Source organism: Lutra lutra, chromosome 11, assembly GCF_902655055.1.
Source record: "Lutra lutra chromosome 11, mLutLut1.2, whole genome shotgun sequence".
Taxonomy (NCBI): Eukaryota; Metazoa; Chordata; class Mammalia; order Carnivora; family Mustelidae; genus Lutra; species Lutra lutra.
In genome coordinates this window covers 5,044,936-5,071,785 of record NC_062288.1, presented here as the reverse complement: position 1 = coordinate 5,071,785, position 26,850 = coordinate 5,044,936, and the positions used below count along the sequence as shown (strand labels likewise).

Here is a 26,850-nt window from a genome sequence, read left to right as displayed (position 1 = left end):
TTTCTCTGAGCAGACTATGCTGCCTACAGAGCATACTTCTTGCTTCTGTGTCCCAACAAACATCACAAATACCATTGAGAACACTTCCTGTACTGCTCTCAGGAGTCAGAGGATCCTTAAAAATCCAGTGGCTCACATCCCTCATTTTGCAGTGACATGACAGCGGTCTGTCCAGAAGGCAGAAAACCTCTCTCAGATACTATAGTTGGGGACAAAGATGGACATAGATACTGGCCTCATTATCCCCCATGAGCTGTCTCTCCCCTTAGAAATCCAAACAAAAAATAATGCACAGGCATAAAAATATTTTGGAAAGACTGACAAAGAAGAAAGAGACAAAACAAAAACAACAAAAACAAAAACAAAAAAACAACCATACACACACACAAACTTTACCCAAAGAATGAATAAGATATGCCCTAAAGGAAAAACCACCAGAAAAAAAGGATCAGGTGATTTGGGAAAATTAAAAAAAAAAAAGTCAGATACTAAGTATTTCTTTCTTTTTCAGGTGAATATTTCTCAGATACTGATGGAACTGTTGGTCCTGGAGCATTTGAACCCAGGAAACTGGCAACTTCCTGGTTCACCTTAGAAAGTTTGTTGTTTTCTTTCCTAGGGGCAGAACATGACAGTGAAGAATTTTCTGGGGGAAAGACAGAGATTGAATAACATATGCCTCCACAGATCAAGAATGTCAACTCCTATTTGACTAAATGCATGTCCTCCTTCTTCTTTTTTTTTTTTTCGCTAAGATTTATTTATTTGAGAGAGGGGGAGAGCATGGGATCACAAGCACGGGGCAGGGGCAGAGGGAGAAGAAGAAGATACTCCCCATTGACCAGGAAGCCTGATGCAGGACTCGATCCCAGGACCCTAAGCTGAAGGCAAACACTCAACCAACTGAGCCACCCCTGTACATCCTTATTCTAGAACTGACAGTACTCTCAATTTTCAGAAATGGAAAAGACAAAGTGATGTGACTAGCTTTGAGTTGGAGAAGCAGCAAGAAGTAGAAGAAGAATCCTTCAGATCTTTAGGAAAAATGGCAGGACCCTTCAGATGCCCCATGAGCTGTGCAGGACACTTCAAATTTCATCGGCCAAGAACGCTATTAGTGTTTTGGAAGTACCATCTCCCTTGCATACAAACTAAATTTCAGACCACGTCTTGAACCTTCGTGACCACAAAAGAGTTTCATTTTTCAGGCAGTCTTGGGCCATGGGTGTTACAGGCAAACAATGGATCGTGGAATACTCCATCATAAACTAATGATGTACCAAATGGTGATGAATGTAAAATAATAATAAAAATTAAAAACAATAAAAGGTTTTAAAAAAAGAAACCCCCTAAGCCAAAAGCAACACCTATACCCAAAGCAAAAAACAACCCAAACAAACAAACCAAAAAAAATTAAATAAATAAATAAAATAAAAGAATCTGTTCAAGGAAAACAAATATGCAAATAGAACTTAAAGCTAGTAGATACTACCTGTAAAGCAAAGGGCAACCCCTCTTCCACAGCCCGTCCCTCCCTCCCGTCACCAAGCTGCCTAGGGGAAGTCTAGGTTAGTAAATCTCTCTCCAGAATCTTCTCCAGCATGCATGCAAGTGTGTAGGAATTGTGAGTGTGTGCGTGCGTGTGAGATGCGTGTTTATTTTACAGAATGGATCACACCTTGCGTGCCATCCCGAAATTGGCCTGCCTGTCAGCATAGGTCTCGGACGTGTTCCGCTTGCTATAAAGGTATTCACACCAACCTCGTTTGGAAGAGTGGGACAAACAAGTGTGTAGAAATGCCCTGGTTTTTTGGATGTCAGAGCCAATGCTGCTCCAACACTCTTTGTGCTTACGGGTGCATCTCTAGGGAGAACTCCTTCGTAGCCCCAAGGGTTCAAGTCCACACTTGCCGAATGACCGGAGTCGCTGGCCCAAAGGAGGCAGGGGACGTCTGGGACCGTGGCAAGAATTTGACTGTCTCCCCTGCACATGTGTCAGTGAGCGGGCAGCCACCAGGTTGGGCAGCAGCCACTTAGACCGAGGGGCAGAATTCAATACAAACTTGGAAACGGGTGGGGGACAGGTCAGCCGGGCCCAGATGACAAGGCCAGGCCATCCTCCCACAGACGCCCACCCGGGACCAGCCATGAGCCTGGGCGGCCCTAAAAGGTAAAATAATGAAAACCCACAGCCCACAGGGGCTGCTCTTGCAGTGGACACCTCGGGGTTCAGGGCCAGACAGCAGGTGGGCTCCCTATGCCTAGGAACACGGGAGCCATGGAGGCTTTGCTGGACGGTCTGGTGGGTCACCCTGCTCAGCACCGACTAGTGGGATAGTCTGTGACCCGCCCCTTAGGCTTTATGTCCCATTCCCGACTGCTCCACTTCCTGGTCTCCCAATATGACAAGAGCCACATCAAATATGGCTTGAAAAAGGATGTATGTGGGAGGGGAGCAATGCTGCTTCCAAGCTTACCAGATATTTGAGTTGTGCCTCAAAACTATGCTTTTCAATTTCTTTCTCCCGCTCTTCCTCCTCCCACCCCCCCTTCCTCCATCTCCCGCTTAAACACCACCATTGGCACCTGCCTGGGTTCCAGAGCAGACTCATCAGTTTCTCCTCCCTCCACAAGAGAATCAACATATATTGGACCTTTTCCGGGGTGCTCTCAGATTTCCCAGCAGAACTCATTTTATGCTTGGAGATTTTTCTATTCAGGTTCTCCAACAGGGATGAACTCTAAGACTTGACATAAAACATTGACATGACTTCCATCTTGGTCTTCCCTTCTGCAGGACAGCCTGTCTTCCTCCCTCAGGAACACAGTGAGTGCCTTGGCCCCAGCACCCTGGAGAGGGGTCCTCATGGGCCCCCCATACCCCACAGGGTCTCACCTGAAACTCGGGACATGTCTTGACCCTCATCAGTGTCCATTGTCCTCGGGTTATCTGAGAAAGAGAGGAAGGGATTTTAGTTTAAAGCAAATTACTAATAAGATAGAGAGAGAGAGACGTTCTATGTATTTAACAACAAGGTTATCTACCAAGAATAATGCATTTTCCTCCTCACATACTTGCTGGAGTATCAGACTGGCACAGACCTTGATCCTTTTAAAAACAGCATTACAAAGATTTATAAAAATATCATTACAAGCACAGGAGGACCAAATTTGTTATTTATTGTTAATTTCCTACTGCATAATAACCCAAAATGCAAACTGACTGCAACAAAATTAAGCAGAAAATTAAATGGCCCTGGGTCATTGTAGGCACAGAATTCATTCTCTTGGCTGATCCATAGTTATGTTCTTTCTAATTTACTGAGCATGCATCGATGAACCTTGAGTCAGCTTGGTGACACGCGTACAATCAGCAATCAAAAAACGAAGCAATTTGCTGAAGAATGTCTCATTTACCCAGGCAGGGCTGCATCTGTGAGCAGCTCTCGCACTCCCTCCATCAATAATGAATACACCTCCATCCTGGCAGACGGGCAACGCGGGCGCGTCCGTCTTTGTCCGCCACTCGCTCAGGGACCCTGCCTCCGACGTCGCCCATGCGCTCACGCAGGGAGAAGGGAAGCTCACGCAGCAGCAGAGCCAAGCGGGGAGAGCACCCACACCTTCCTGTTTGCTGACACATGGCTCGGCTCCTCACATCGGTTTAAAAAACAGAAAACCAACTGGGAAGAGCCGCCCTTGGTGGTGACAACCAATGTCCTGCCTTGAGGGGCGAGCAGCCGCACATGCTGGTGGGGGCCGTCAGGGCCCTGGCCTGGCCTTGGAGATCATGGGTGCCCTAGGGGATGACCCCTGGGAGCCCTGTGGACAGGGAGATCTGTGGCCAGCGGCAGATGACCTCACCCAAATCTGCTTGTGTGTGCTCTGTTGGACAACCGACAGGACAGACCCTTCTCGAAGCAACACACTGAGTCCATCTGTTGACTCTAACTCAGATCACCTCTGTTTCTTGGGAGGGGGGGGTGCCTCTGCCTCTTTGGTTCAGGTGTGTGGATCTGAGTGTGGGGCCAGTTTGCAGCAGACCCGGCCACGGGTCGGGGGTTCAGGGGACTGAACTACACAGGCAGGGGCGGATACGTGCATGTATAGAACAGCCTTTCTGGTCCCCGTGGAGTCCATATTTTCAATTTCTGTAGTATCAGTACGAGTCACAAAGAAGACACGAATGACTGTCACTTTTTCTGGATGGGGAGGGGTTTTCATCTATTTCTGAAAGTCACTGAACGGGTCTGAAGCGTGACTTGGTTTTTCCAGGCTGCTGTGGGGCACAGGGGTACGGCTGCTGGCCACAGAGGGGGAAGAAGGACCGTGACCTCACGTGGGTTCTGCCGCAAGACTGAGGGTCCACGAGCCAGCTGAAGCCAGACAAACCAGCCCTGGGAACCAGCTCGAAACTGCCCGTGTGCCCAATGTCTCATGGACCCCTATGTGAAAATCTATGATTCTTCTGAAACCATCCAAACAATTATAAAGAGACAGGATGGGCTCCAATGAGAAAAATCTTTGTCATCTTTGGGTGGCATGAATGTGAGGTTCTACTCAGTGAAGGCGGGCACAGTGTTTGACTGCCGCATCACAGACCTGTCTTCAAACACCCTGTGTTGAGTGGCGAGACAGATGGCATTACTCGAATCTTGTTGTGACAAATCCTGGGCTAACACAGAATCTGTAAAATGTTGACTTGGACTCTTCTCGCCATGCAAGTGACACATTTTTTACAACTTTTTTTTTTTTTTTTTTACAAAGACAAGAAAATGCCCATAACTTCCACACACACAGAGCTTTTTACAAAAACAGGACACTAAACATATTCCAAATAGCCTCATGTAAAGTGTTTTTTCATTGAATCTGTCACGTGTCTTTTTATTTTGCAAATCTACATCAATGTCCTCATTTCAGTGGCTACACACTTCTCAGCTGAAGGACTGATTTATCCGGTACCCCAGTGTAGATCCAAGCTAAGTGCAAGTAGAGAACTACTGTTTCCTAAGGCCCCCATCTTGGCTCTAAGGGAGAAGGTGTCCTCCCTCGAGGCACAGTGGGGACCCTCTGCATTTGAGGCCAGGACACAACCCATTCCCACCAGGTTCCCCATCATGCATCTGCTCGTTCACGTGGGACACGTGACAAGTGCCACAAAGCAGAACACAGATGGTCCAAGGCCCAGACCAAGCTCTCCTGGGTGGGAGAGTCCTTGTCCTGGGCAGTCACCTGGCTTGTGTGTCCTATGTGTTCTTTCCTGGAAGCAGGCCCCCCAGTACCCCCCTCCCCAGCAGCCTCCTGGACACTCAGGACAGTATTGTGCTAGGGGTCAGCCACACCGAGCAACTGCCTATTCCCATTCTCACTGAAGGTCCACCCCCCACCCCTCACCCCCCCACCCCCCATGCGGAACTCCACTGGGTGATCAGCACTACTGAGATTTCCAATCATACTCCCAAACGACCCTACTGCCTGTGGTGTGTGGCCGTGCTGAGAGGGTCCCCTTGCTTGGGGTAACAGTTGCTTGTCACCACTGTGCTGACCTTGATAATCTGGGTATAGGGCCCACCTTCCCAGGTTGCGCTGGGCCCTGTGAATGCTGTGGCCTGTCCTGCCTGCCATCACGCAGGAGGCGTGGGACTTGACAAGCTCCCAAATTTTCATCTCCTGGGATGGAACAGTCATGACTTTGTGGCAAAAGTGATGGCTTTTAGGCAAAGACCAAAGGAATAATTTGGCAACAGGAAACTAATTGAGGGAAAGGAAATTCTACCCCCTCCAAGACCCAAGGTTATAGAGAGACATCTGTGGGCATCTGGGAAGGGACAGCAGGATGCCACACCGTCCTGGCCACCACGTGCACGACCCAGGCTCAGTGCTTATTTTCAGGCAGTGTTTACCGAGCTCTTGTCTCCCATGTGGAGTTGTGTCCAGAGTCGAGTGGAAAACACTGTGTGGGCTGGATATCATCTCCACGATCAGAAAGATGAGTTCATCACACAAGTGGATTCATAGCCATTATGAAAACCGGCCCTTAAACAAAAACCAGGACCACAGAGATGCCAGAGGCAAGGAATATTTCACAGAGGTGAACTGTGATTTTCTCCCCTGCACGGGAAAGACACAAACAACTGAAGGCCAGAGTTCCACTGATCGACAGGGCAGAAAACACAACATCAGCAAACACCTGTCACCTGGGCAGTTCCCACAGCCCTGAAAGCTCTTATTGTTTCTCTGGAGCAAGCAGTTCTGCATCTCGCACACGGGAAACAGATGCAGAGATAAGTGAAGGCCAATGTGACAGCGGCTGTCGCTGGCCGCCCCTCTACGGGAGCACACTGTCACAAGCTGCTGCCCGCTCATCTCCCACTCTGGAGCAGGCATGGAATGGAACATCTCTTCCCATCTTTCCTTCTGTCTCCTTCATCCCTCCTCCCTCCCTCTCTGTTTCTGTCTCTGTGTCTCTCTGGTCCTTCTGCTCCAACAGGACTTTCCTAGTGTGAGCTCAGTGGGGTTGGCACATCAGTGACTCCAGAAAGTGGAGGATGCAGATTGAGCAAAAGAAATGAGAGACAGGAGCAAAGCTAGCCCAGAACCTCTGTGCTTCTCCAGCAGCCCCGCCAGAGAAAAGGGGTCTTACTGCCAGTGCTATCCCCAGTGAGCTTCCCTCAGTGAAAGGAAGACTCTGGAAAATACGCCACCTCCCTGACCCTGTCCTTCTTTCCTTCTTCCACACCCACGAGGGACTAGGATCTGGCTCTCTCCTGGGAAGAACTGCCCTGGGCAGTCATGGTTCCCGAGTCAGGGGCTGGGCAAGTCTCCAGGAACATCTTCACTTGTACTTGCGAGAAAGCAGGTAGCCCCAAGAATAGCCCCAAGAGCCAAAGGAAGACCCAACGGCCACTGGCAGGTGCACGGGGCTGGCGGCAGTCCTCGGCCCTCCTTACGAGACCCCGCTTTGCCCTGAGATGAACACCGCTCTTCACAGCACTTGCTATGAGACAGCAGCGCTTTCCCATACTTCTGAAAAGGTGTTGGAATTAATGAAGTCTAAATGAAAAGCCAGATGCCTGTCAAGAACCACACCTTGATTCCTTCCCAAGCAGTCCAACGTCATGGCTATTCCAGCACCGCCAAGTGCAGGGCGGGCTAACTGGCTGTGAGCCATTCCCTGGGAGCACCCAGCCCCTCCATAAGATTTACAGATCTCAGCTCTCTGTGGTTTAAACAACACACACGAACTTAAAAAAAAAAAAAAAAAAAGCCATGTTTGTACAGCGGGATGCTGGTAAGATGCTGTCCTGCCTGTTCGAAAGTTGCTAACAGAGTCAATCTTAAAAGTACGCCTCACACACAGGTTTTTGTGACTCTGAGTGGTGACAGCTGTTAGTGAGGCTCCTCGTGGGCATCACTGTGCAACGTACACAAATATCGCATCATCGTGCCGTATGCCTGACACTAATAAAATTATCCTTCCATCAAAACAAATACATAAATACCGAAAAACAATGCCTTTCCTCTCCCCTGAGACACATGGTCACCTTCTGTCCAGCGCTATCTCATTTCTTAAGAACTTTGTATGTGCCAGAAAGAGATGGTGAAGGAATGGATACTGGTCTTGGCTGGCTTTGTTTAAACAACCGACCACGGCATTTAACAGGCAAACTGCAGAGAACCACAAGACTGTCCACGCTGTCCCCCTCACCCACTGCTCTGTGTGAGGGCCTGAGACAGTGCCTGGCATGGATCTAGTATTCAAGACTCATTTGCTAAGTGTGTACCTTTAATCTTCACGATGAAGCCATAGGAGTATAGTTATTGTACATAATCTGTATATTATTTCCATTTGGTGGATGAGAACGATGGAGGCTAACCACACATGAGCCCCGCCAAGGGCGCGAACTAGACAACAACGGAGTGAACTTGAACCCACAAGCGCTCAACGGAGATGCATTCTTCACTCTACCACTCCAGCCTGTGTGAACCCCTCAGCCCAGTGCCATGGTCCCAGATTTCAAATGGGCAATGGACAAGGAGTGTGAACAAGTTACCTGTGTCCTAACAGAAAAGGAGTGTGTCCTTGGTAATCCTACACAAGTAAGGCAACTTTCATCACAAAACTTCTCCAACAAAGTTAAAGTCTCCTTATTTGATAAGGTGCATGCTATTGATTTTTTTTTCCTCCCCAACAAGTGAGGTTGCACTAGAGTTCCATTTTGGGGTTTTTCCCTTATACACTCAAGGATGCTTGTTTTGAAGGGGCTGGGCACAGGGGGAAAACACAGGCCAAGCCTATAATCTATTTAAAAAGCCTTAGGTCACAGACCTCTTTAATGAAACCCATTATTCCTGCCCAGAGAGAGCTCTTTCATTTTGCAGATTGGTAGATTTTATTTTTGCAAATCTATCATATCGCTGTGAATTACATGGTATCTTAAAAAAAAGAAATGTTTCAAGAGAAAGCTGAAGCAATTGGCCAGGTCTTTGTGTCTGGTGAGGGGGACCTTATAGATTTTCCTAACAACTTGACAAAACAGGTCGGGAGAACATAGAAACTTCTGGGCACTCTTATTTCATTTCTGATTCTTTTCATTTTTCAAAAATTAGCTGCCAATCTACACATTTTCATGATTATTCCACAGAGCGTTGCTGGCGCAAATAACAATGAAAAACAAGATTTCAACAGGACAGCAGGGAATCCAATTTGGCTTTCAGACGGCTCCCCCTCCCCCATATTTAACTGAGCCACAGAAGATGCCTCCAGTGGTTTGTTCTACAGCGAACCTGCTTTCTGAGGGCAAATTAGCTCAGATGTGCAATTCTGTCCTCACAATTTTTTCCCCCCTAGGGGCAGGAACTGATATGCAAAAGAGGAAGGGTCCGGGGAACTGAGGAAGACTTCTCAAAATACAGCTAAAAACTGAGCTGCTTGAAAACGGTCTGAGCCAAGAGATATTTGGTACAGAAGGGAAAGAACACACGGATATCACTAAATGGCATCACGGAGCCCCCGTCTCAAAGTGAGGTATAAGAAAGATGGGAGATACTTGGGGGGCGCCTGGGTGGCTCAGTGGGTTAAGCCACTGCCTTCGGCTCGGGTCGTGATCTCAGGGTCCTGGGATCGAGTCCCACGTCGGGCTCTCTGCTCAGCAGGAAGCCTGCTTCCCTCTCTCTCTCTCTGCCTTCCTCTCTGTCTACTTGTGATCTCTCTCTGTCAAATAAATAAATAAAATCTTTAAAAAAAAAAAAAAGAAAGATGGGAGATACTGAATTCGACATTTCTTTTTCTTCCTTCCTTCCTTTCTTTCTTTTTTTTCTTTCAACAGAAAAGGCAGAGTTAGAGACATTTACCCCAGCACAGGTCCAGGAAAGGATTTCCAGGGGCCTGGGAAGGTACTGGTACCATGCATTCCTCTTATGCAGAGAAGACACCTCTCAGTAAAGACCACCTTGCTCCTAGACCGCAGGCTCTCAACATACCCTCAAGGTCTGTGTATGTAGCCACCATAGAAGAGACATGCAGAGTCAAAGATTTACATACACGCTTATAGGACTTTTCCTGATTTTGACTGTCATCATGGGCCACTTCCTAAGCAGCTTCCTCAAATATAAATGGCTTTTTACACTTCGTTTCATCACTTAAGTCAAAAAATCCAAGTTTAGAATCATTTCCTTCTACCCTCTTCCCGGTTTTAGAAGACCTTCATGCATGGTCAGCAGCCATGCAACAAAAATGAGACTTAAACATCTTGAAAAAAAAATGTATATATATATAAACTGTCCCCAAATAATGACAGTCCCAAAAGTGCTGATGGCTTTGTCATTTATTATGATAAAGTGAGGAGACTGCAGAGCCCAGGCATAATTTTGTATTCCAATTTGTGTGAAGTGTCGTTTTCACTTTTTAAAAAAAATGCATAAATACAAAGTTACAATATTCACAAAGTGTTTTACTCAGCAAGACAATGGGCTGTTCTCACAAAGAATACAGTATGTTATCCTGCCTTCTCAGCAGTGATTTCACTTAACATATTAGCAGATCCTTTAGTGGGGACATGTGAAAGCTCAAAATTAAAGCTGAACATGCAAATCCACTCATAACATTCCAAATACATACATATATTCCATACACACACACACACACACACACACACATGCACACACTTGTAATTCTGGGCCTTCTATAAGGTCATTGGGATATTTTCTTTCTTTCTTTTTTTTTTTTTTTTTTAAATTTCAGGGCTTGTGTGAGTTTCTTTGGTGAAAGATCTAATTTATTTAGACCCAAGAAGTACAATTCTCCAAGTCTTGATAGGAACGTCGAGTTGTCGACAAATCCATACAAATATGTTTATTTCTAATAACTGAAAAGTCATTGCTGATTCGACCGACCACCAAGAACAATCTGCTAGTTACTATTAACCTTTTTATTTTTTTTTTTATTTTTTCCATTTTGGATAAGTCTCTGTTGTCTGGTTGGTAGTGAGACAAGATCTATAAAATCTAGATACACACAGAGACAATGTGTTTCGGAGCAAACATGCCCCAGGATTCATCGTTACCCTGTTTATCTACCTCTTATTCCTTGCAATGGAAAAGTCTGAGTGGGGGGGGGGGGCACCAGTAAGAAGGGAGGTTTCATCTTGGCTCCAGAGAGGGGGCTGCAGACAGACACCCTGATGACCAGCTGCCCCCCAACCCCCACGAGGAGCACATGGCTTCCGGGGCAAACAGGAAATTCTCCCTGCAATAAGTGTGTTCTGAGCTCCCCAGTTCTACCACCAACACTCATAGATCATCACCTAAAATCACTTGAAATAAGGTAACCTCATGAAAATGACGAAAAATCCTATGGTCACAGTTTTAAACTAGATTCACAGAACACAGAAATGTGGATTCGCAAATCAGGTTGTCCGAATCCCAGCCCGAGCTCTTAGCAGAACTCTGGAATTCACCTTGTTCACCTCAAACGGTCCCACTGAAGTCAAACCAAGCTGTTTTGAGAAGAGTAAAAGGGAGAAGACATGCATTCGGTAAGTTATCTGGTAAGAATGATTCCTCTGGGAATATACCAAATAATCATAGGAGAGAACACTACTTGATAGTCTCAGCTGGCTGTTTAAGTTGGAGCAAATTAGCAAGACAAGTTCTAGATTTCCATTTTATTCTGAGAGAGAGAGCTCAGTCTCCCTGTACCACAGCCCCAACCTGGAGGGCTCCCGAAGAGAAAACACCCAAAACCACAGAACGAAGGACATGGTCCATATGAATGCAACATCCTGGTGGGTTTGGGGGCCCCACCCCACCCAACATTTAGCCTACAAGGTCTTTGTGCAGACCCGGTGGGAGGGGGGGTGCATGGGGGAGAAAGCTTACAACTTCCTCATTTGTGGGGCCACAGAAATCGGCGTGTGTTTATTTGTAACCTGGCAGAGAAATGCTCTTGTCCGTCAGAGGGCAAAAGAGAGGAAAACTCATTTTAAACACTACCATCCGATTCCCTGGCAGCCCTTAAAGGAGCCTAAATTATTTATTTTCAATGCTTTGCTTTAAGTATTTCGCCGTTGCTGTTCAGCAAGTTCCATTTCTTTCACAAGAGCCCAGGCTGCTCTAAACAGAGCTGGAAATTCTTTAAATGCAGGGAAATACAGACAACTCCCGGCAGAAGCAGGAACACACGTGCAGAAAAGCACTAGAAATTTCCAAACCATTTTTAAATGGTAATTAATGGCCTTATCTCTAACAACCTCAGATAATTAGCAGGGTGATTTTGGTTGAATGAAGTGGGATACACAATTTATCAATATGTTTTCACTGTGGATCTCTTTGAATATCATTTTAATTTTCCGCCCTCCACAAAACTCGCCACAAAAGAGAAGGAAAAGGTCACTTTTTCAGGCTGGAAAGTGGGGCTCGCACCAGGGGGTCGCAGGCTTGCTCTCTCTCTTTGCCTTAAAAGCACAGGGAGGGGAGGATGTTTCGAGTGTCTCCGAAGCAAGCTCATAAAAGATCAATTCCTCATTTTCATTTCTCCTAAAGATTCTAAAGCAAACATTCCCCCCCCCGGGGGGGCCAAGGAGGGGTCTTTTGTGCTGTTTCATGGGCTCTAGCCTGACTAGTGAAAATCAGATTCCACAAGAGAAATTCACCCCAAACAGGCGAATCAATATTCCTAACAGAACTCTGCGCTTCAGAAAAGGACTCTGAGCCATAGTGTTCCATTTTAAATAGTTTCAAACTAACAGAAAACGCTTTAGAGGGCTGCTATCAGGATGATCTCCAAAATGGAGCCTGAAACTCTCTGTCTGGATGCGTACGAGCACTTAAAATGTACTTGATGCCGTTCTTAGTTGTTTCCATGGACTCCCAAGGCAACCTCCCCTCCCCCCCACCCCACCCAGAGAAAGGAGGAAGAGGGAGAGAGACCGGGAGGGAGAAGGAAGAGCTGGGAAGGGGGACAGAGGTCCAATGCTGGGTGCCCCCTCCTCACCCCGCTGCGCCCCCCCTCCCTCCCCCCAGCCGGGAAGCGCTGCACCGTGTCCGTGACTGCTAACTTTTGGCGCGAAAATGGCAGGAAGAGAGTCAGATTGCCTTCAGCAGTGAGCTGATTGCTGGAGAAAAATGAATCATTGCACACTTGAGTGAGAAAATATGAAGAAGGCACTTTTCCACTAATTAGGCCCCATTTTAGGCAATCCGTTAAGCCGTGGCCCCGTGCCACCAGCCATCAGGAGGTGGGGCACGGGACAACCCGAAAGCAGCGCATGCCAATGGTGTATAATGATGCTCTCCATCACCCAGACAGGCTGCGGAGGGGAGCAGGGCCGGGCCGGGCAGGCGCAGGCCACCAGGAAGAGAGGCCACGCTGGCTGTCCCCGTCTAGTAAGCGCGGCAGAGAAAGTGTGAGTGGCACTCACCCGTCAACCCGTGCCTCCCAGAGACTGCGGGGGTGCTGCCTTCCCACACCAATGCCGCTTTTGGAGGATGGGGGTCTTCGGACCCTGGGTCACGCACGCGGAGTCCCTGCCACTCAGCCACCTGGGAAGGACCCTGCTGCCCTGGGTGGCAGGGCGGTAGGCCCTGTCCTCCGCCACCGCCTTCGCACTCCCCTGGGGCGGAGAGAAAGGTGGAACCATTTGCCAAATATGCAAAAAAGGAGGGAAGATAGTTTTCTCTCAGGAAAACACGGGCAGGAAGGGAGCCTGGGCTTCCTGTGCCGACCGAAACGGGTTCCGAGATTACTAGGATGTCTCATTTGACAGGCCTGTGGTGGGGCCGGAGCTCTTTTAGTCAGCAGGAATTGTGAGTTCCCCAAAGGCCGAAGTGGCCGTAGCCGTGGCCGTGGCCATGGGAGAAAGGAAACAGGGCCAGGCCTGCACCGGGGAAAGACAGCGGGCCCCCCACCTGTGACTCTGGGTTTTCACCACTTTTAACAGTTTGTCGCCAGGCGGGTCCCTGAAGACACCTGTGGGTCCTGCCTGTGGCTCGCAGTCTACTCTGAGAAGGACACAAAGCCAATGGAAGTGAGGAGGACGTGGCCTCTAGGGGCGCGGCCACCACTGGCGCTCTGTGGGCCCCTCTCAGGACTGACCTGCAGCGACACACACACACACACAGAAGCGGGGGGTGGGGCCCTGCCCCACCCCCCACTCAGGAGCGTGTGCACTGCGTCCTTTGTCTGGCTGTGTTTCACGCTGCACGTCTTGTCATGTCTGAGAGACAGTTGTCAGAGGAGCATCGCACATTTAAAAAAATGACATCAAACAAAAGCCATCCCTGGAACGGTGCAGAAGGGGGAAGGATGGGAGCGCGTATCCCAGGAACGGCAGAGAGAGACCCCTGGGTGTGAGGTAGGTTCTTAAACTGCCAAGAACGCAGTAAAACCTTGGGTCCCCAAGAAGAAGCTGCTGGAGTCGGGTCTGGCGCACGCCGGCCCCATTCCTATTTCCCTCCCCATCCGAACTTTAAACGTACGCGTGTGTATGTGTCTCACACCCATACGCTGCAACACAAACTCTCTACCATCTAGATCACACGTGCCCCTGTGCCTGGTGTGAGCCGAACGATGACCCATCTCGAGGTGCACACGAGATCGAGGATCTTCTGAAAGCCTGAGACGACGGGTCACTTGTTGCTTCTACATTTTGTGTTTTGAGGACCTGGAACGATTGCACGCACCCACGCCTAAGGGTTCCCCAAAGAATAACCTACCCACCCAGGGCAGGGAGAAACCTTCATGGCCAGGCCAAGAGGTACAGCATCTCGTGGCCGGAAGCAGGAGTCACAGTCCCCAAAAAGGCCAGTCAGGCTGACAAGTTCCAAAGGTTCCCACAGAACATAAAGGGGGCTCTGTGTGCTCTCTGTGAGCGGCTCCTCGAATGGGTCTCCATCAAGATAAGTCGACAAAAACCAATACTTATCTCATAGTGAAATTGTTTCAGAATTACAAAGATTAGAGGGGCAGGAAAACACACACACGGCAGACACACACACACACACACACATGCCACGAAATGGTGCTATCCTTGACAGATTCTGGGTTAACAGTGTTAGGCAAACACCCAAAGTACTCGTATCATTTACGTCTACACTCAACAGTATAAAAAGGAAAACCCATCCTGCTTTAGTGAAAGGTAAAAACCAACCAAACACACAGAACCTAAATGGCGATACTTTATTACTCAGGTTAGGTTTGTGCGATGAGAAGACTCTTTCTCACCCTGCCCCCCGCACCTCTCTCTCTGTGCCCTGTGCATGCTGTGTGACTGTGTGTGTGTGTGTGTGTGCGCGTGCGCACACAGACTCAATGCATTTCTTTATTTCCTATATCTGTCAATGCACACATAATCTTGACGTATACACAGAACACCTGTACACGTGGGGGGCGGGGGCGTTTCATCGCAGGGCACTCTGTAGGACAGTGTTGCGTCAAATTTGCAAAGTCTGACATTTATGTTGCCAATGTGCTGCCCTAGGACCCAAACATGAAATACCACAATCCAAATGAAGGGAGGGAAAAAAAAACACCCAAAAAACAACAAATAAAGAACCATCATCCATTCTCAAAATCTTAAGCCCCTAGCCGAGTGACGAAGGCTCGGTGGACCCCAGCACCCTGGGGCTTCAGACGTCCTGGCCAGGAAATTCACCAGGATCTCAATTTTTCAACAAAGAAAATGGTGCCAAGGACAGCCTCAGTGTATCCTCTCTCAAGAGACCATGGACCAAGTTCTCAAAAGAATACGCAAGCATGCTTTTTATTTTAGGGACCCACAAGAATAGGACAAAACCCACTTTTATTTAGGGACCCACAAGCTCACCCGGTGAGACCCAGCGGATGAGCTCCTCTTGCTACCATGTTTCTGATATCCTAGGATGTGTAAGGATGTAGCCTTTCCATTAAAACGCTGGTGAATTACACCAACAAGCAAGCATGCTGGAGTTTTTAGAGCTCCTGCCTTTAACTATCACCATGAAACAAAAGGGGAAGACGCATGACCCTTTAACTCAAGCATCTGCTCTGGCCTCCGCTCTGGGGGACTCCAAGACCGGGAAGCACATTTTTTTGGCCACGTAAAAAAAGGTATAAACACGTATGTTCCTGGAAAGTTTTGAAATCGGATGCATTCCATCAAACCAGGAGTGTACAGGATTTTAAAATGTGCCATCATTATCCACATCTGTTCATACAAGTTATTTTTTTAACATGTTCTGCATATTCTATGATGGAAGCAGGTAATCCTTTCACGGATATTTGGCACTGTTTAAATTTCTTGCCACATATCAAATAACCTCATTTGCCACTAAAACAATTCTGACATTTAATATGGAAAAAAAAAACTGGTACTTTTAAAATTCCACATAAAAGATGGGTCCAAGGAGCCTCACCAAACATCTTCAAACAAAGAAACAAATTCACAAGGCTCCCACCATTTCCTGCAGTTTCCTGTCTCCTCTCAACTCAGAACCAAGTGAACCAATCCTTGCAACCCTTTCAATTTCTATGAAACTTTAAATATTGTCCAGATTAAATATTTTCAACCTCCATACGTTTTTCTCCCTTAACAGAAGTTGATTTGGCTCGCAAGCAAGTATTCGTTCAACAACAGTTTGTGTCTCCAAGTTTAAAACAAGGTACCTGGGAGCTAAGATGCACAGTCGGAAGCAGGGTGGGAAGTGAGCGGCAGGCAAGCTTGCCTTGAATTCGCTCTGGGCCGGCTGCAGCCCAGAGCGACGACGGGGGGACTGCTTTGGAAAGCTGTGCATGTCCGCTTCCTACACCCCATACTCTGTGCCTCCAAATTAGAAGGGAAAAAAACCATCTCCTCTGCCCCACAATTCCTTAAGAACCACGGAGGACCCTTGGCGATTTTTTTTTAAAACATACATTGCAAATCCAGTCGCTAGTAACCTGATGCCTCATTACCAGGAAGTTTAGAAACCCGATAGCCAAAATCGCAGTCTGCAGAAGTCCTACTAACTTTTCAAACCGGGGTAATTCTTCATCTTGCAGAAAGCGAGTTCAGGCACGATCTAATTATTTTACCGTATAAGCAAAATGCTCTCACCCCAGAAATAAGAAAGGAAAGCTCTGTACGAACGACTTTATAAAGCCTGACTTCCGTGAGCTAGAGGCAGGTCTATACAGTGTAATGTAAGTGGGGCTAGAACGTCCCCCTCACGGTGACAGCAGGGCGCCGCACAAGCGCCCCACTGCCGGCCGGCCCTGCGCCTGCGGTCTCAGCACAAGTTGGCGGAGGCTCTGGCAAACTGGGCGCTCTCGCCGTCCGCAGAACCCAGAGGCCGACCTGAGCGAAACCAGGGCTTCCGAATCTGACTGCCCCGTCTTCTCATTCTTTCCTTCTCTCTCTCTCCCTCCTCTCTCCCTAATCCACCGGCTACCCGGAGTTTTCCTATTGAAATTCAATTCGAAAACACTCACGTGGATGTGTGCGTCGCACTTTGGGGGCCAAGACTGATCCTCAGGCGCGGAGAGCAACCGCGGGGTCGGGGCTCCCTCTGCCCTGCCGGGCTCGCCCGGGCCGGCCGCCTCGCCACCTCCAAGGTCCCGCCCGGGCTCGGCGGTGCTCCGCGGGGACCCAGGGACTGTCGCCGCAGTCGCCGCCCCGGGCGCGGGCCGCGCATGCACTTGTTAGAATGCCCTGCTAACTTGGCCGCCGAGCTCTTCCCAGCTTTCTTTCACAATGACTTCCTGAAGTTGCTCACTCGCATTGTTCCCCATTTCTCCGCCACCCTCCCCACCCCCCGCCGGCTCCGACCCGGCTTTCGCGCTCGCTGCCGGCCGGCTTGCCCCGAGCGCACAGCGCCGCCCACGGGCCGCGCACCTGGGCCCCTCCGCGCCGCGCCCCGCGGGCCGGCGCCTCGCCACCTGCGGCCGCCCAGATTGGCGGCGGCCGGAGCGCGCGCCCGCCGCCCGCGCTCCGCAAACTTTGGGGAGGTGCACTCCTCGGGCCGCGGCGCGACCGGCCCGCAGCCGCCCCGCCCCGCGCGCACGGCCCTGCCCTCGCCCGGCTCGCCGCTCCGGAACGCGGAGCGGGACCCGAGCGCGGCGCGGGGCGGCGCGGGACTCGGAGAGGGCGGCGCGGGGCGGCCGCGTTCAGCCGGGCGCGGAGGGGGACTCGGAGCGGGGCGTAGAGATGGGCGCGGGACGGGACAGGGACCCGGGCGCGGAGCGGGGCGCGGAACGGGACGCGCCGCCTCCGTCCCCGCCCCGCCGCGGGATAGCCGCTTCCCGCGGTGCCGTCCGACCGCAACTCCGGGACCGCGTGCACAAACTTTGCCAGGGCGCGAGGCTGGCTCCCGGCCCCCAGGGCCGCCGGGGCGGCGGCCGGCGCCGGCCGTACCTGCTGGCACCGCCGCCGGCTGCAGCCCGCTCGCCCGCGCCAGGCCCGCTCGGCGCGCCGCCGCCACCCCCGCGCGCAGCGCGCCCGGGCCCTCCCCTCGCCGCCGCGCTTCCTCATTCCAGCGCCGCATCGCTCCGCGGCTCAGCGCGGCAGGTGGCCGCCGGCTCTCTGCGCCCGGGACCCGGTGGCGGGATCGGCCGCGGCGCCGCGGGGCCCGCGCTTAACCCTTGGGGGCCCGGCGCGGGCGGCGCGGGCGGCGCGTGCGGGGCAGCTGGAGGCGGGAGCCGCGTCGCCGGGGCTGCTCGCCCCGGCGCGGGGACCCTCGGGACGCGGGACATCGTGAAGCACTTTCCCCCGGTGACTGGGGGCGTCCACTGCGCGCCCAGCTCTACTTCCCTCGAAATGGGGCCACTGGGCTCCCAGGTTCTGGCTGCGACCCCGGGTGATGAGTGCCCACCCGAGGGGGTGGGAAAAGTTGATCCTCCGCAAGTGAGGGGAAGGTGCAATTCATTTTCCCAGACAACCAATGGAATACCTCTCGTCTCTCTTCCCTCCCACCTGCTCAGGCAGCCGTTAGCATCGCGCCTTCCATCCGGCCTGTGTGCACACGCAAGTGTGAAGGGACGGCTGCGGGAGGAGGTGACACCAAAGGCAATCCTGCAGCCTGGTACCGCGGCTCTTGGCACCGTAGACCCCTCCCTCCCTGAGCCCTGAAGCGCGCGTGTTGAGGCGCCCTGTGGGTCTCCGCTGAAGAAGAATGCCGTGCAGACGGAGAACCTCTCCACACTCTGCGAGGAGCCCATCATCATTCTCATGAGCCGGGCCCCACCCCAGCAGGAGCCGGGCGACAGTGTTCAATGTGAGCAGAAGTGGGAGAACTGTGAATTCCGTAGATTTGCCCTGATCCCCCTTGGGCGTTAAGGGAGGGACAGGGGTGAGTGAGCCGCTTCAACACTCCAGCAGGCCTTCCAGGTGGAGACAGGTAACATGTGGAAAATGTCATTTCAGGCCCTTGAGTGTGGCAAGGAATGGCAGCCACCGGGGAAGGCTGTGGCCTGGCCCAGGAGGCTGCTGGTGGCAGCACCCAGGCACTCTTGGGGACTGGCTTTGCCTGGTGCCATCCTGGAGAAGTCTCTCCTACCTTCCGAGAACCACAGACAGCATCTGGACGAGTTCTTCCTGGACCACTTATGCAACACCTGCTACTCAATTCGTGCTGACAGACATTTTGATGTTCTGAGCCCTGAGCCCATTGACTCCCCCTGTTTGGAGTCCAGAGGAAGAGGAACTAGTGAAAGGTTCATTGCTTTAATCCTTAGTCCACCCCTTGCCTGTATGTCCTTAGGCAAGATACTGAACCTCTTTGAGCCTCACTGTCCTTACCTGCAAAAGAAGCCAGTGCTACTTCGTTCATCCTAAAAGTCCTTGTCAGGACTAAACAAAGCAACAAACGCAAGATTCAAGGCCTTGGGGCCAAAAATATTGTAGTGGAGGGGTTATGGGACACCTCTGGTTCTTGGGTGCACACAGCACCCTTTGCTCCCCTATGTGTCTTTTTAAATGTATGCCATGGTCCCTAGGAGTGGGACTCAAGGACCCAGATGTAGTCTCCAGGCCAAGGCATTTCCTCCTCAGGCGGAGGAATAGGAGGTAAAGGACCCTGAGAGTTTAGGCTGTGTGGTCCTAACCAAGTTCCTAAACCTCTCTGAGACAGCAACTTTCCCATCTAGAGATTGGTGGTAATAATGTAAGCTACCTCCTGGGGTTGTTTGAAGATTGTGTATTTTACATATGAAAGCTCTTGCCCTCTGCCCACCAAGAAGAGGACTCTGTGAGTGGCAACTAGTGTTTGTTATGAACCTTGCTAACTACCTGTGTCCTCTTGCGATGGGGAACAAGCAGAGAAAACCAGGCTTCATGGTCCTCTCCCCCTCCCACACCCAAACAGGCAGAGCACAAGATTGTAACCTGGGGTCTGTGGGTGAACACCATGGCCCTAGAGAGGATGCTTACATCAACAATTAAAGCACATTGGAGGGGAAAATCTATCAGGATAAATTGAAACATGTGATACTTTTAAAAAAATATATAGGTGTAAAGTAATTTTGTTTCTTTAGAATATATACATAATAATATTGCACTGTTTAATGAAGGACGGCTTCATTTATTCAGACAGTAACTGCCAAATTATCAGTTTTTCTTCTTTTGAGATATTATCAAAGTCACAAAGAACCCCTATAGAATGAATCACAAAGTACTGATTCAGAGCTTGCTGTAATAAGGGATGCAGCTATTGGCACTTTTATGCTGGGAGAGACTGGAGAAGATTTCAAAGGGGAGTCAGTTTTACAGAGTGAAAGGATGCTTGAGGTGGTAGGATATGATCCATTGTTTCCTTTCTTACTCCTTATGTGAGTCTTGGAACGTTACTTAACCTCTCTGGGCTTCCCTTGCTTGTCATCTGCAGAGCACACCTACTTTACAAGGGTGTTGATAGGATTAGGGGAAATTAAATGAGCTGAAGGAAGTAATTTCCTATGATTATAACTGTATCCTTCTTCAGTTTAAAGATGTCTGCTAAAGGGCAACAAACCAGCGCCCCCCCCCCCCCAGCAGTTGGGAAACAGCAGGAATCATTTTTAAGTAACAGGAAGAGATTTTTGTAAAAGAAAAAAAAATTCTATTGTCCTTCTACAGTGTTAAAGGAATACAGAACTCAGGCAGTTTCCTCTGAAAAGGAACAGGAACAGGGGGGAAAAGACTAGGACATGGATGAAACTTTTGCAACAAGGACTCTGCTTCTTTGGTTTCTTTTCCCCAGTTTTCAAGATCTCTAGCTTTTGTTTCTTCTGGTTTTGAAAACTAAGGGTTGCTGGCAGGGGCAAGGTTCTTGACCATCCCACCCCCCGCTCCGCCCCCAGGCTCATTCCTTCAGGGTTGACTTTTTCTTTCTTTTTTTTAATTATTATTATTTTTGTGTGTGTGTTATGTTAGTCACCATACAGTACATCATTAGTTTTTGATGTAGTGTTCCCTGATTCATTGTTTACATATAACACCCAGTGCTCCGTGCAATCCATGCCTTCCTGAATACCCATCACCGGCTCACCCATCCCTGTACCCCTCACCCCTCTAAAACCCTCAGTTTGTTTCTCAGAGTCCACAGTCTCTCATGGTTCGCCTTCCTTTCTGATCCCTACCCCCTTCATTTTTCCCTTCCTTCTCCTAATGTCCTCCATGCTATTTCTTATGCTCCACAAGTAAGTGAAACAATATAACTGACTCTCTCTGCTTGACTTATTTCACTCAGCATCATCTCTTCCAGTCCCATCCATGTTGATACAAAAGTTGGGTATTCATCCTTTCTGATGGAGACATAATATTCCATTGTATATATGGACCACATCTCCTTTATCCATTCATCTGTTGAAGGGCATCTGGGCTCTTTCCACAGTTTGGTGATTATGGATATTTTTTCTAAGCACTTTTTCTAAGTCACTATATCTAGAAGGGAAGGAACGTGACATGGGGGAGGAGCAGGGGGAGTTTCCAAGGAGTTAGGAGTGCCCAGTGGGCAGGGCTGGGTGGGAAATGCCCAGCCAACAGCAAGGAGACCCTCAGGATGTTCCCTTTCCTGCAGAGTTTCCAAGGCTCTGTGGAGGCTCAGTTGTTCCTGGTTTTGAAACTCATAGAAATTCCAGCATTCTGTTCATCATTCACGTTTCCACCTCTAGATTTGAATTGAGCATGTGCCACCACCGACAACCAAATTCTTCCCATTTTATGACAGCTTGTTCAATTTATTCCCTGGATTTTGTCAGAATACACTTAGATTCTCAAAAATGGTGACTTTTTATCAGTATCACTTGGTTGGAAGAGATTGAAAAGCAAACCAGGTCAGGTATAATGACTTGAAGAAGATAGATTTACCTAGAGAGCTTTCTGATGAGAATTTTTTGAACATTTTTTGGTTGAGTAAAGGAAAAGTAGATCTTGATCTAACTTGAACAGATCAGACTAAGAACAAACAGGGTGGGGGGGGTCGTCCTCCAGTTGCTGTCACTGGATAGGAACAAGATTAGAACGTGACTTATAGAACTGTAAGTCTTCTGGTGGCATGGTTCAGTGACAACCTCCCCTTGCAGGTGGTATATGAGAGACAGGAAGTCCCAATAAGGCATAACATGTGATCTTACAGGAAGGTGCTCCAACCTAGGAAAGTAGAAACATTGTATTTCCATGCAAAACATGTCCTGGTAAATTCCAATGCAAAGCCTGTGGATACACAAAAGGGTGAAGCCACTAAGTGGTTGCTAGATTTGGGAAGGGATTTGTGGAGGCATGGAAAGAAGAGGGGGAAATAGAGAAGGTGTAAGGAAATGTTTGTCTTCCCCACATGGTGGGGGTACTTGAAAAATTCTCCTCCAAAGGGAATTAACAAAAGACTGGAGGTAATATTCTAATGACTGCTCTACTGAGCCCAGCTCTGTGAAGGACATTTCCAGACATTATTTCCCACCTAAGAATACAGCAAGGCCATCCTGGCTGTCCTTATCCCACATAAGGACACAAAGCTCAGAAATGGTGACTCGCCTGGGGTCAAAGATTAAGTGACAGACTGCAGACCAACCATTTGGGTTTCATAGGTTGGGAAGTCACTAGTACCTCTGTACCTCAGTCTCCATTTCTGAAAAATGGGAATAATGGCAAAGCAGCAACAATAATATGAGTTCCCAAGGAAGTTTCATGATCTGAAGGAGTTTGTGTGTGGTAAGCATAGTTAGATGGATTCCTGACACATAGTCAGCACTGAGTAAATGTCTGATATTTTGATGTACCTGCTTTCTTCTTCTTCTTCCTTTTTTTTTTTTTTTTTTTTTTTTTTTTTTTAGATAGAGAGCAAGGGGAGGGACAGAGGGAGATAGAGAGAATCCCAAGCAGGCCCCATGCTCAGCATGGAGCTAGACATTAGGCTCCATTTCACAACCCTGAGATCTTGACTGAGCTGAAATCAAGAGTCAGATATTCAACAGAGTGAGCCAGCCAGGCACCACCGGTGTACTCAATTTCTAAGTGGTTGGTCTAGGATACACATCTTGGTCAGGTTTCTTAGCTATGCCCATACCTCTCCCTCCAAGGACCAATTCCTTTAAGACATCCTTCTCCAATTGGAGGGACGTGTTTCTTTCCCTCTGGTCCTCTTTCAATTTTTTATTTCCCTTATGGCCAAAGCACCTGTCCTGATAGCACAAGCCTTGACAAAGGGATCGGATGGGCACATCCAGGAAAGATTAAGGTTTACAAATGGACTTTCTGATCTGTAAAGTACACAGACACGGAGTCTAGTTATTTCTGTGTTTTTATAGCAACTTTCTCTTTTTGGCATTAACAAATCACAAATCTTTCCTGTCTAGTTTTGAAAGGAAGTGGGATAGTTTTGGATAGGGGGTTGAGAGGGGATACTCTACCGAGGAAAATGTCCTAAAACTCTCAGTGTCTCTCCTCTCCACACACAAAGTCGCTGTGGGAACTTATCTGAGTCACCCTACTTCTCTGAGTATTGCATTGTCTTCTCCACAACAGGAAAAATAAATCCCGCTGCATGGAGCTGGCATGAAGTTTGACTGAGAGCATGAATGTAGATCTTTCATCATAGTACCTGGTAATGAGTGTTAGTTTCCCCCTCCTGCATTTCCATGAAGGTTCTTAAGGTGACATCAAGCTGAAAGCAGGTGAGGAAAAAGGCAGAATATCTGAAAGATATTCCCACATTCACAATTGGGACAGACCTTAATCCGGTTGCAAATAGATTGTTTCTTTACCTGAAAAGAGCTGCAAAGAATTATTTCACAGTGGTTGGTGCCAAGTCTGGCTGGTTTCAGAAGCAGTAAGTGAGGATATCTGGCACTCTCAAGTTTACACAAATTTTCACAAGCATTTCATTTGAACTTGTTGCTATCAGTGAGGTAGACATTCAGGGGGTCACATTTGCCTGGGTTTTCCCTGTGTCATTGGTTTCTCAGTCTCTTGCCTAAAATGGGGGAACTCCCTGGACATAGTTTTTAATGTTATTCTGTACTGATATCTGCAGTTCCAACTGTCCCCTGAAATCAAGACTAATGCATCTACTGCCTCCTCGACACCTTTACCTGGACATCTACCTGGCATCTAATATTTACCATGTCCCTACACACATCCCTGATCTTTCCCCTCAAACCTGTGTCCTTACAGCCTTCTTCACCTGATCAAATAACAACTGGAAATTGCTGAGGCCAGGAGATCTGGAGGCGTTCTTGATGGCTCCCTTCCTTCTATGATCCCTTCATCAGGACTTTCTGCTGGCTCTGCCTCCAACAAACATCCATTATTCAACCCCCTCCCATCTCCATTGCAACCACACTGGTCCAAACTCTGTCACCTTTTGTTTGGGGGCTCCTAATGGCTGTCTGCTCCTGTCCTTGTCCCTCACAGCATTCAGGGAGGGTCTGATGAAAAGCTCGTCAGATCACGCTGTTCTTCTCTGGATAGCGTGCTAGATCTCTAGGGATAATAGTTGAAGCTCAAAGGTCAGGTGATTCTCTTCTTCTCCACCATCCTTCTCCTCTACCTCTCATGTCCAGCCACTTACTGTCCCTCTTGCTCACTGCTCTCCAGCCGTTTAGCTCTGATTTACTGTTCCTCAAGTACTGGAGGCAGCTCATTGCACCTACACTTTTCAGGATACCTGCCTGCCTGCCTTCATACCTGCTTCAAGTCTCTGCTCAAATGTCATCTCAGCTTTGGGATAGTCATGGCCCATCCTCCAAGAAGTGCAACAACACCTACTCCCACCCAAGCTTCTCCTAATTTCTCTTCTTTACATTTTTACACAATGCTTATCTTCCAACATGTTGTATAGTTAACATTTATTTTGCTTACTCTCTATGAAGATAGAGGGGTTTCTTTGCTATGTGTTGTTTCCTCAATGCCTAGAACCAGAACACACAATGGGTATTTCCATTTGTTGTCACTACTTTTGAAGCATTCATCTGACTTTTTTCTAACTCAGGTGGAATGATTTCCTTTAAATTATATGATGAGGAGTTGTCATATTGTTTTTCTACTCTGCAAAGGAACTGTGTTTTCCTAGTCTTACAGCTGGAAGAAGCCACCTTCCCTTTCTGTCCTTCTGTCTGTCTGAGGCTCTCAGCTCATGCATGTAGTCAGGTATCTTATTGACTTATTGAATGCTGTCTTGGCAGTGATGAGTTCAGAACAGAATGTTCTGCATTTCATTCCTTCCTTGGTCTGTAGAAAAATTAACAGTGTAGCTCACCCTATCCTCATTTATGCACTCTTCTGTAGACTTTCAAGTAGTTTTTCAGAAGGAAGCAAGGAATAATTTAAAAATATAACCCTTCGCCTTCCTAAGGAAGTTTCTGTAATCCTGTTCTGTTTGTATGAAGCAATTATCCTGAGAGAGTTGATGCCTCTTTATTTCTGTAGGATAAGAACACAGATGATAATTTAGTAGGGACAGGAGTTTGTTTGTTTTTTTTCCCTAAATGGGTGATTTAGAAATTATTTAAAGATATAATGCATTCTGTACCTACTCACAGCCTAATGGCTATGTATTCTTTTAATATTTACTCATAATATTCTTATTACTTGCAGATATGTTTTTCTAATGAAGAAAAAGAACTCATTTTTCTATAATAGGCATCTCAGAAACTGGCAACTTTATTTCCACTTCAGAGCTCAAATACACAATTTCCTTTAGTTTAAACAGTGTTTTGCAATTAAACCAAAGGGTTGCCTTCACATTATAATATCCCTTTATTTTCTATGATGATACCTCATGAGCATATTCTGCCAAGCAGCATGTTTTCAATGTGTTGTACCCAATGATCCTGCATTTCGGGAGAAGGAATCTTGTTGTCTTAATTTACAGATGATAGCAAAACCTGTGTTAGAAAGAGAATACAGAAAATGAAGACCTCATCCTTTGTTACAAGTCGAGGGTTGGGATTTGTGTATGTCTGTGAGACAGTTGACTATGTCTGGGGACACACCGTATGGCCATCAAAGTGTAATAAGCTAAGTGATTAACCCGGCAGTAGAACCAAGGAATTTGGCTTCCCTGGCCAAGTGTAGAGTGCAGATGTGCACTTATTGATCATTCGATCAATATTATAGATCAGAAGAACCTGTATGCTAGTTTAATTACCTTAATATTAGATTCTAATTGGCAAAGGAAAAGTCAGTTCTGTCTGCTCTTACTCCTTCTGTCCTTGTTGGCTTCTCAGGGCAGCCTTTGGCCCTCTGGATTCCAATGCCATTAAGCTTGCAAGACAGAGTGTTGTGCCACATGATTGATGCCCTTTGAGCAAGGCTACCTGACAGAGCAGAGTTCTTAGAGCAGATCCAAATGCAGCGATCGATAATCATACACTTAGCAGTTGCCACTCCACTACAACAGCGCTCCAGTAATCATCACCAAAATACCCCAGACCCATCTCTCCCAGCGTATATTTCTTATATACTCCTGGAGCCCCTGTTGATTTCAGCAAGAGCTCCAGGCACCCTGGGTAGCAACATAGTGGCATATGCAGTACTGGGTGATTTATATTTGCATGGCTTTTGAGCTAATCAGCAAAAAGCACTCATCAATCTTCTCCTCCTTAGGAAGTTGGATCATGCTATTGTTCTGGTTTTTTGGGTGAGGACACTGAGGGATAGGAGCCTCCCAAAGTGAGGAGATTGGGGGAAAAAAGACATAAAGCTGCTTCTTGATGACCCAGAAGTCATGTTTGACATCTGATCTACCTACCAGAAGGTACTGAGCATTTGGATTACTCAACAAAATGGCGTTTCATAAAGACACTCATGCCAGGGGAAAACACTGCTGCTCCACTATGAAGTTCTATTTTACTTTATGAAAAAAAAATGTTTTTTTTTCAGGTAAGGCTTGATCAGCTAATCGATGTGGAAAGGCCAATGGGAC

General features: G+C 48.2%; 2 protein-coding genes across 7 annotated transcripts in view; one reads left to right on the top strand and one right to left on the bottom strand.

The window, feature by feature from the left end:
- The window catches only part of IKZF1 (IKAROS family zinc finger 1), a 93,013-nt gene extending 75,685 nt beyond the window's left edge, over nt 1-17,328 (bottom strand). For 3 of the 6 annotated variants that reach the window (XM_047694245.1, XM_047694246.1, XM_047694247.1), the window contains exon 1: nt 2,897-2,950. In XM_047694245.1, the coding sequence (XP_047550201.1) occupies nt 2,897-2,936 (40 nt within the window). In that variant the 5' untranslated portion in view covers nt 2,937-2,950. Of the gene's footprint in view, nt 1-2,896; nt 2,951-3,417; nt 3,437-12,920; nt 13,091-16,945 lie in introns of those variants that run through there. The other 3 variants (XM_047694242.1, XM_047694244.1, XM_047694248.1) reach the window with 3 other exon arrangements.
- Nucleotides 17,329-17,462: 134 nt separating this feature from the next.
- Nucleotides 17,463-20,542, top strand: LOC125080443 (collagen alpha-1(I) chain-like). Its single transcript, XM_047694250.1, has 2 exons — nt 17,463-18,726; nt 18,876-20,542. The coding sequence occupies exon 1, from the start codon at nt 17,661-17,663 to the stop codon at nt 18,579-18,581; it is 921 nt and encodes a 306-aa protein (XP_047550206.1). The 5' UTR covers nt 17,463-17,660; the 3' UTR covers nt 18,582-18,726; nt 18,876-20,542.
- Nucleotides 20,543-26,850: the final 6,308 nt, after the last annotated feature.

What these genes read in the sequence shown, in the direction of transcription:
- LOC125080443 (XM_047694250.1), top strand. Translation starts at nt 17,661, where the DNA reads ATGGGCGCGGGACGGGACAGGGACCCGGGCGCGGAGCGGGGCGCGGAA.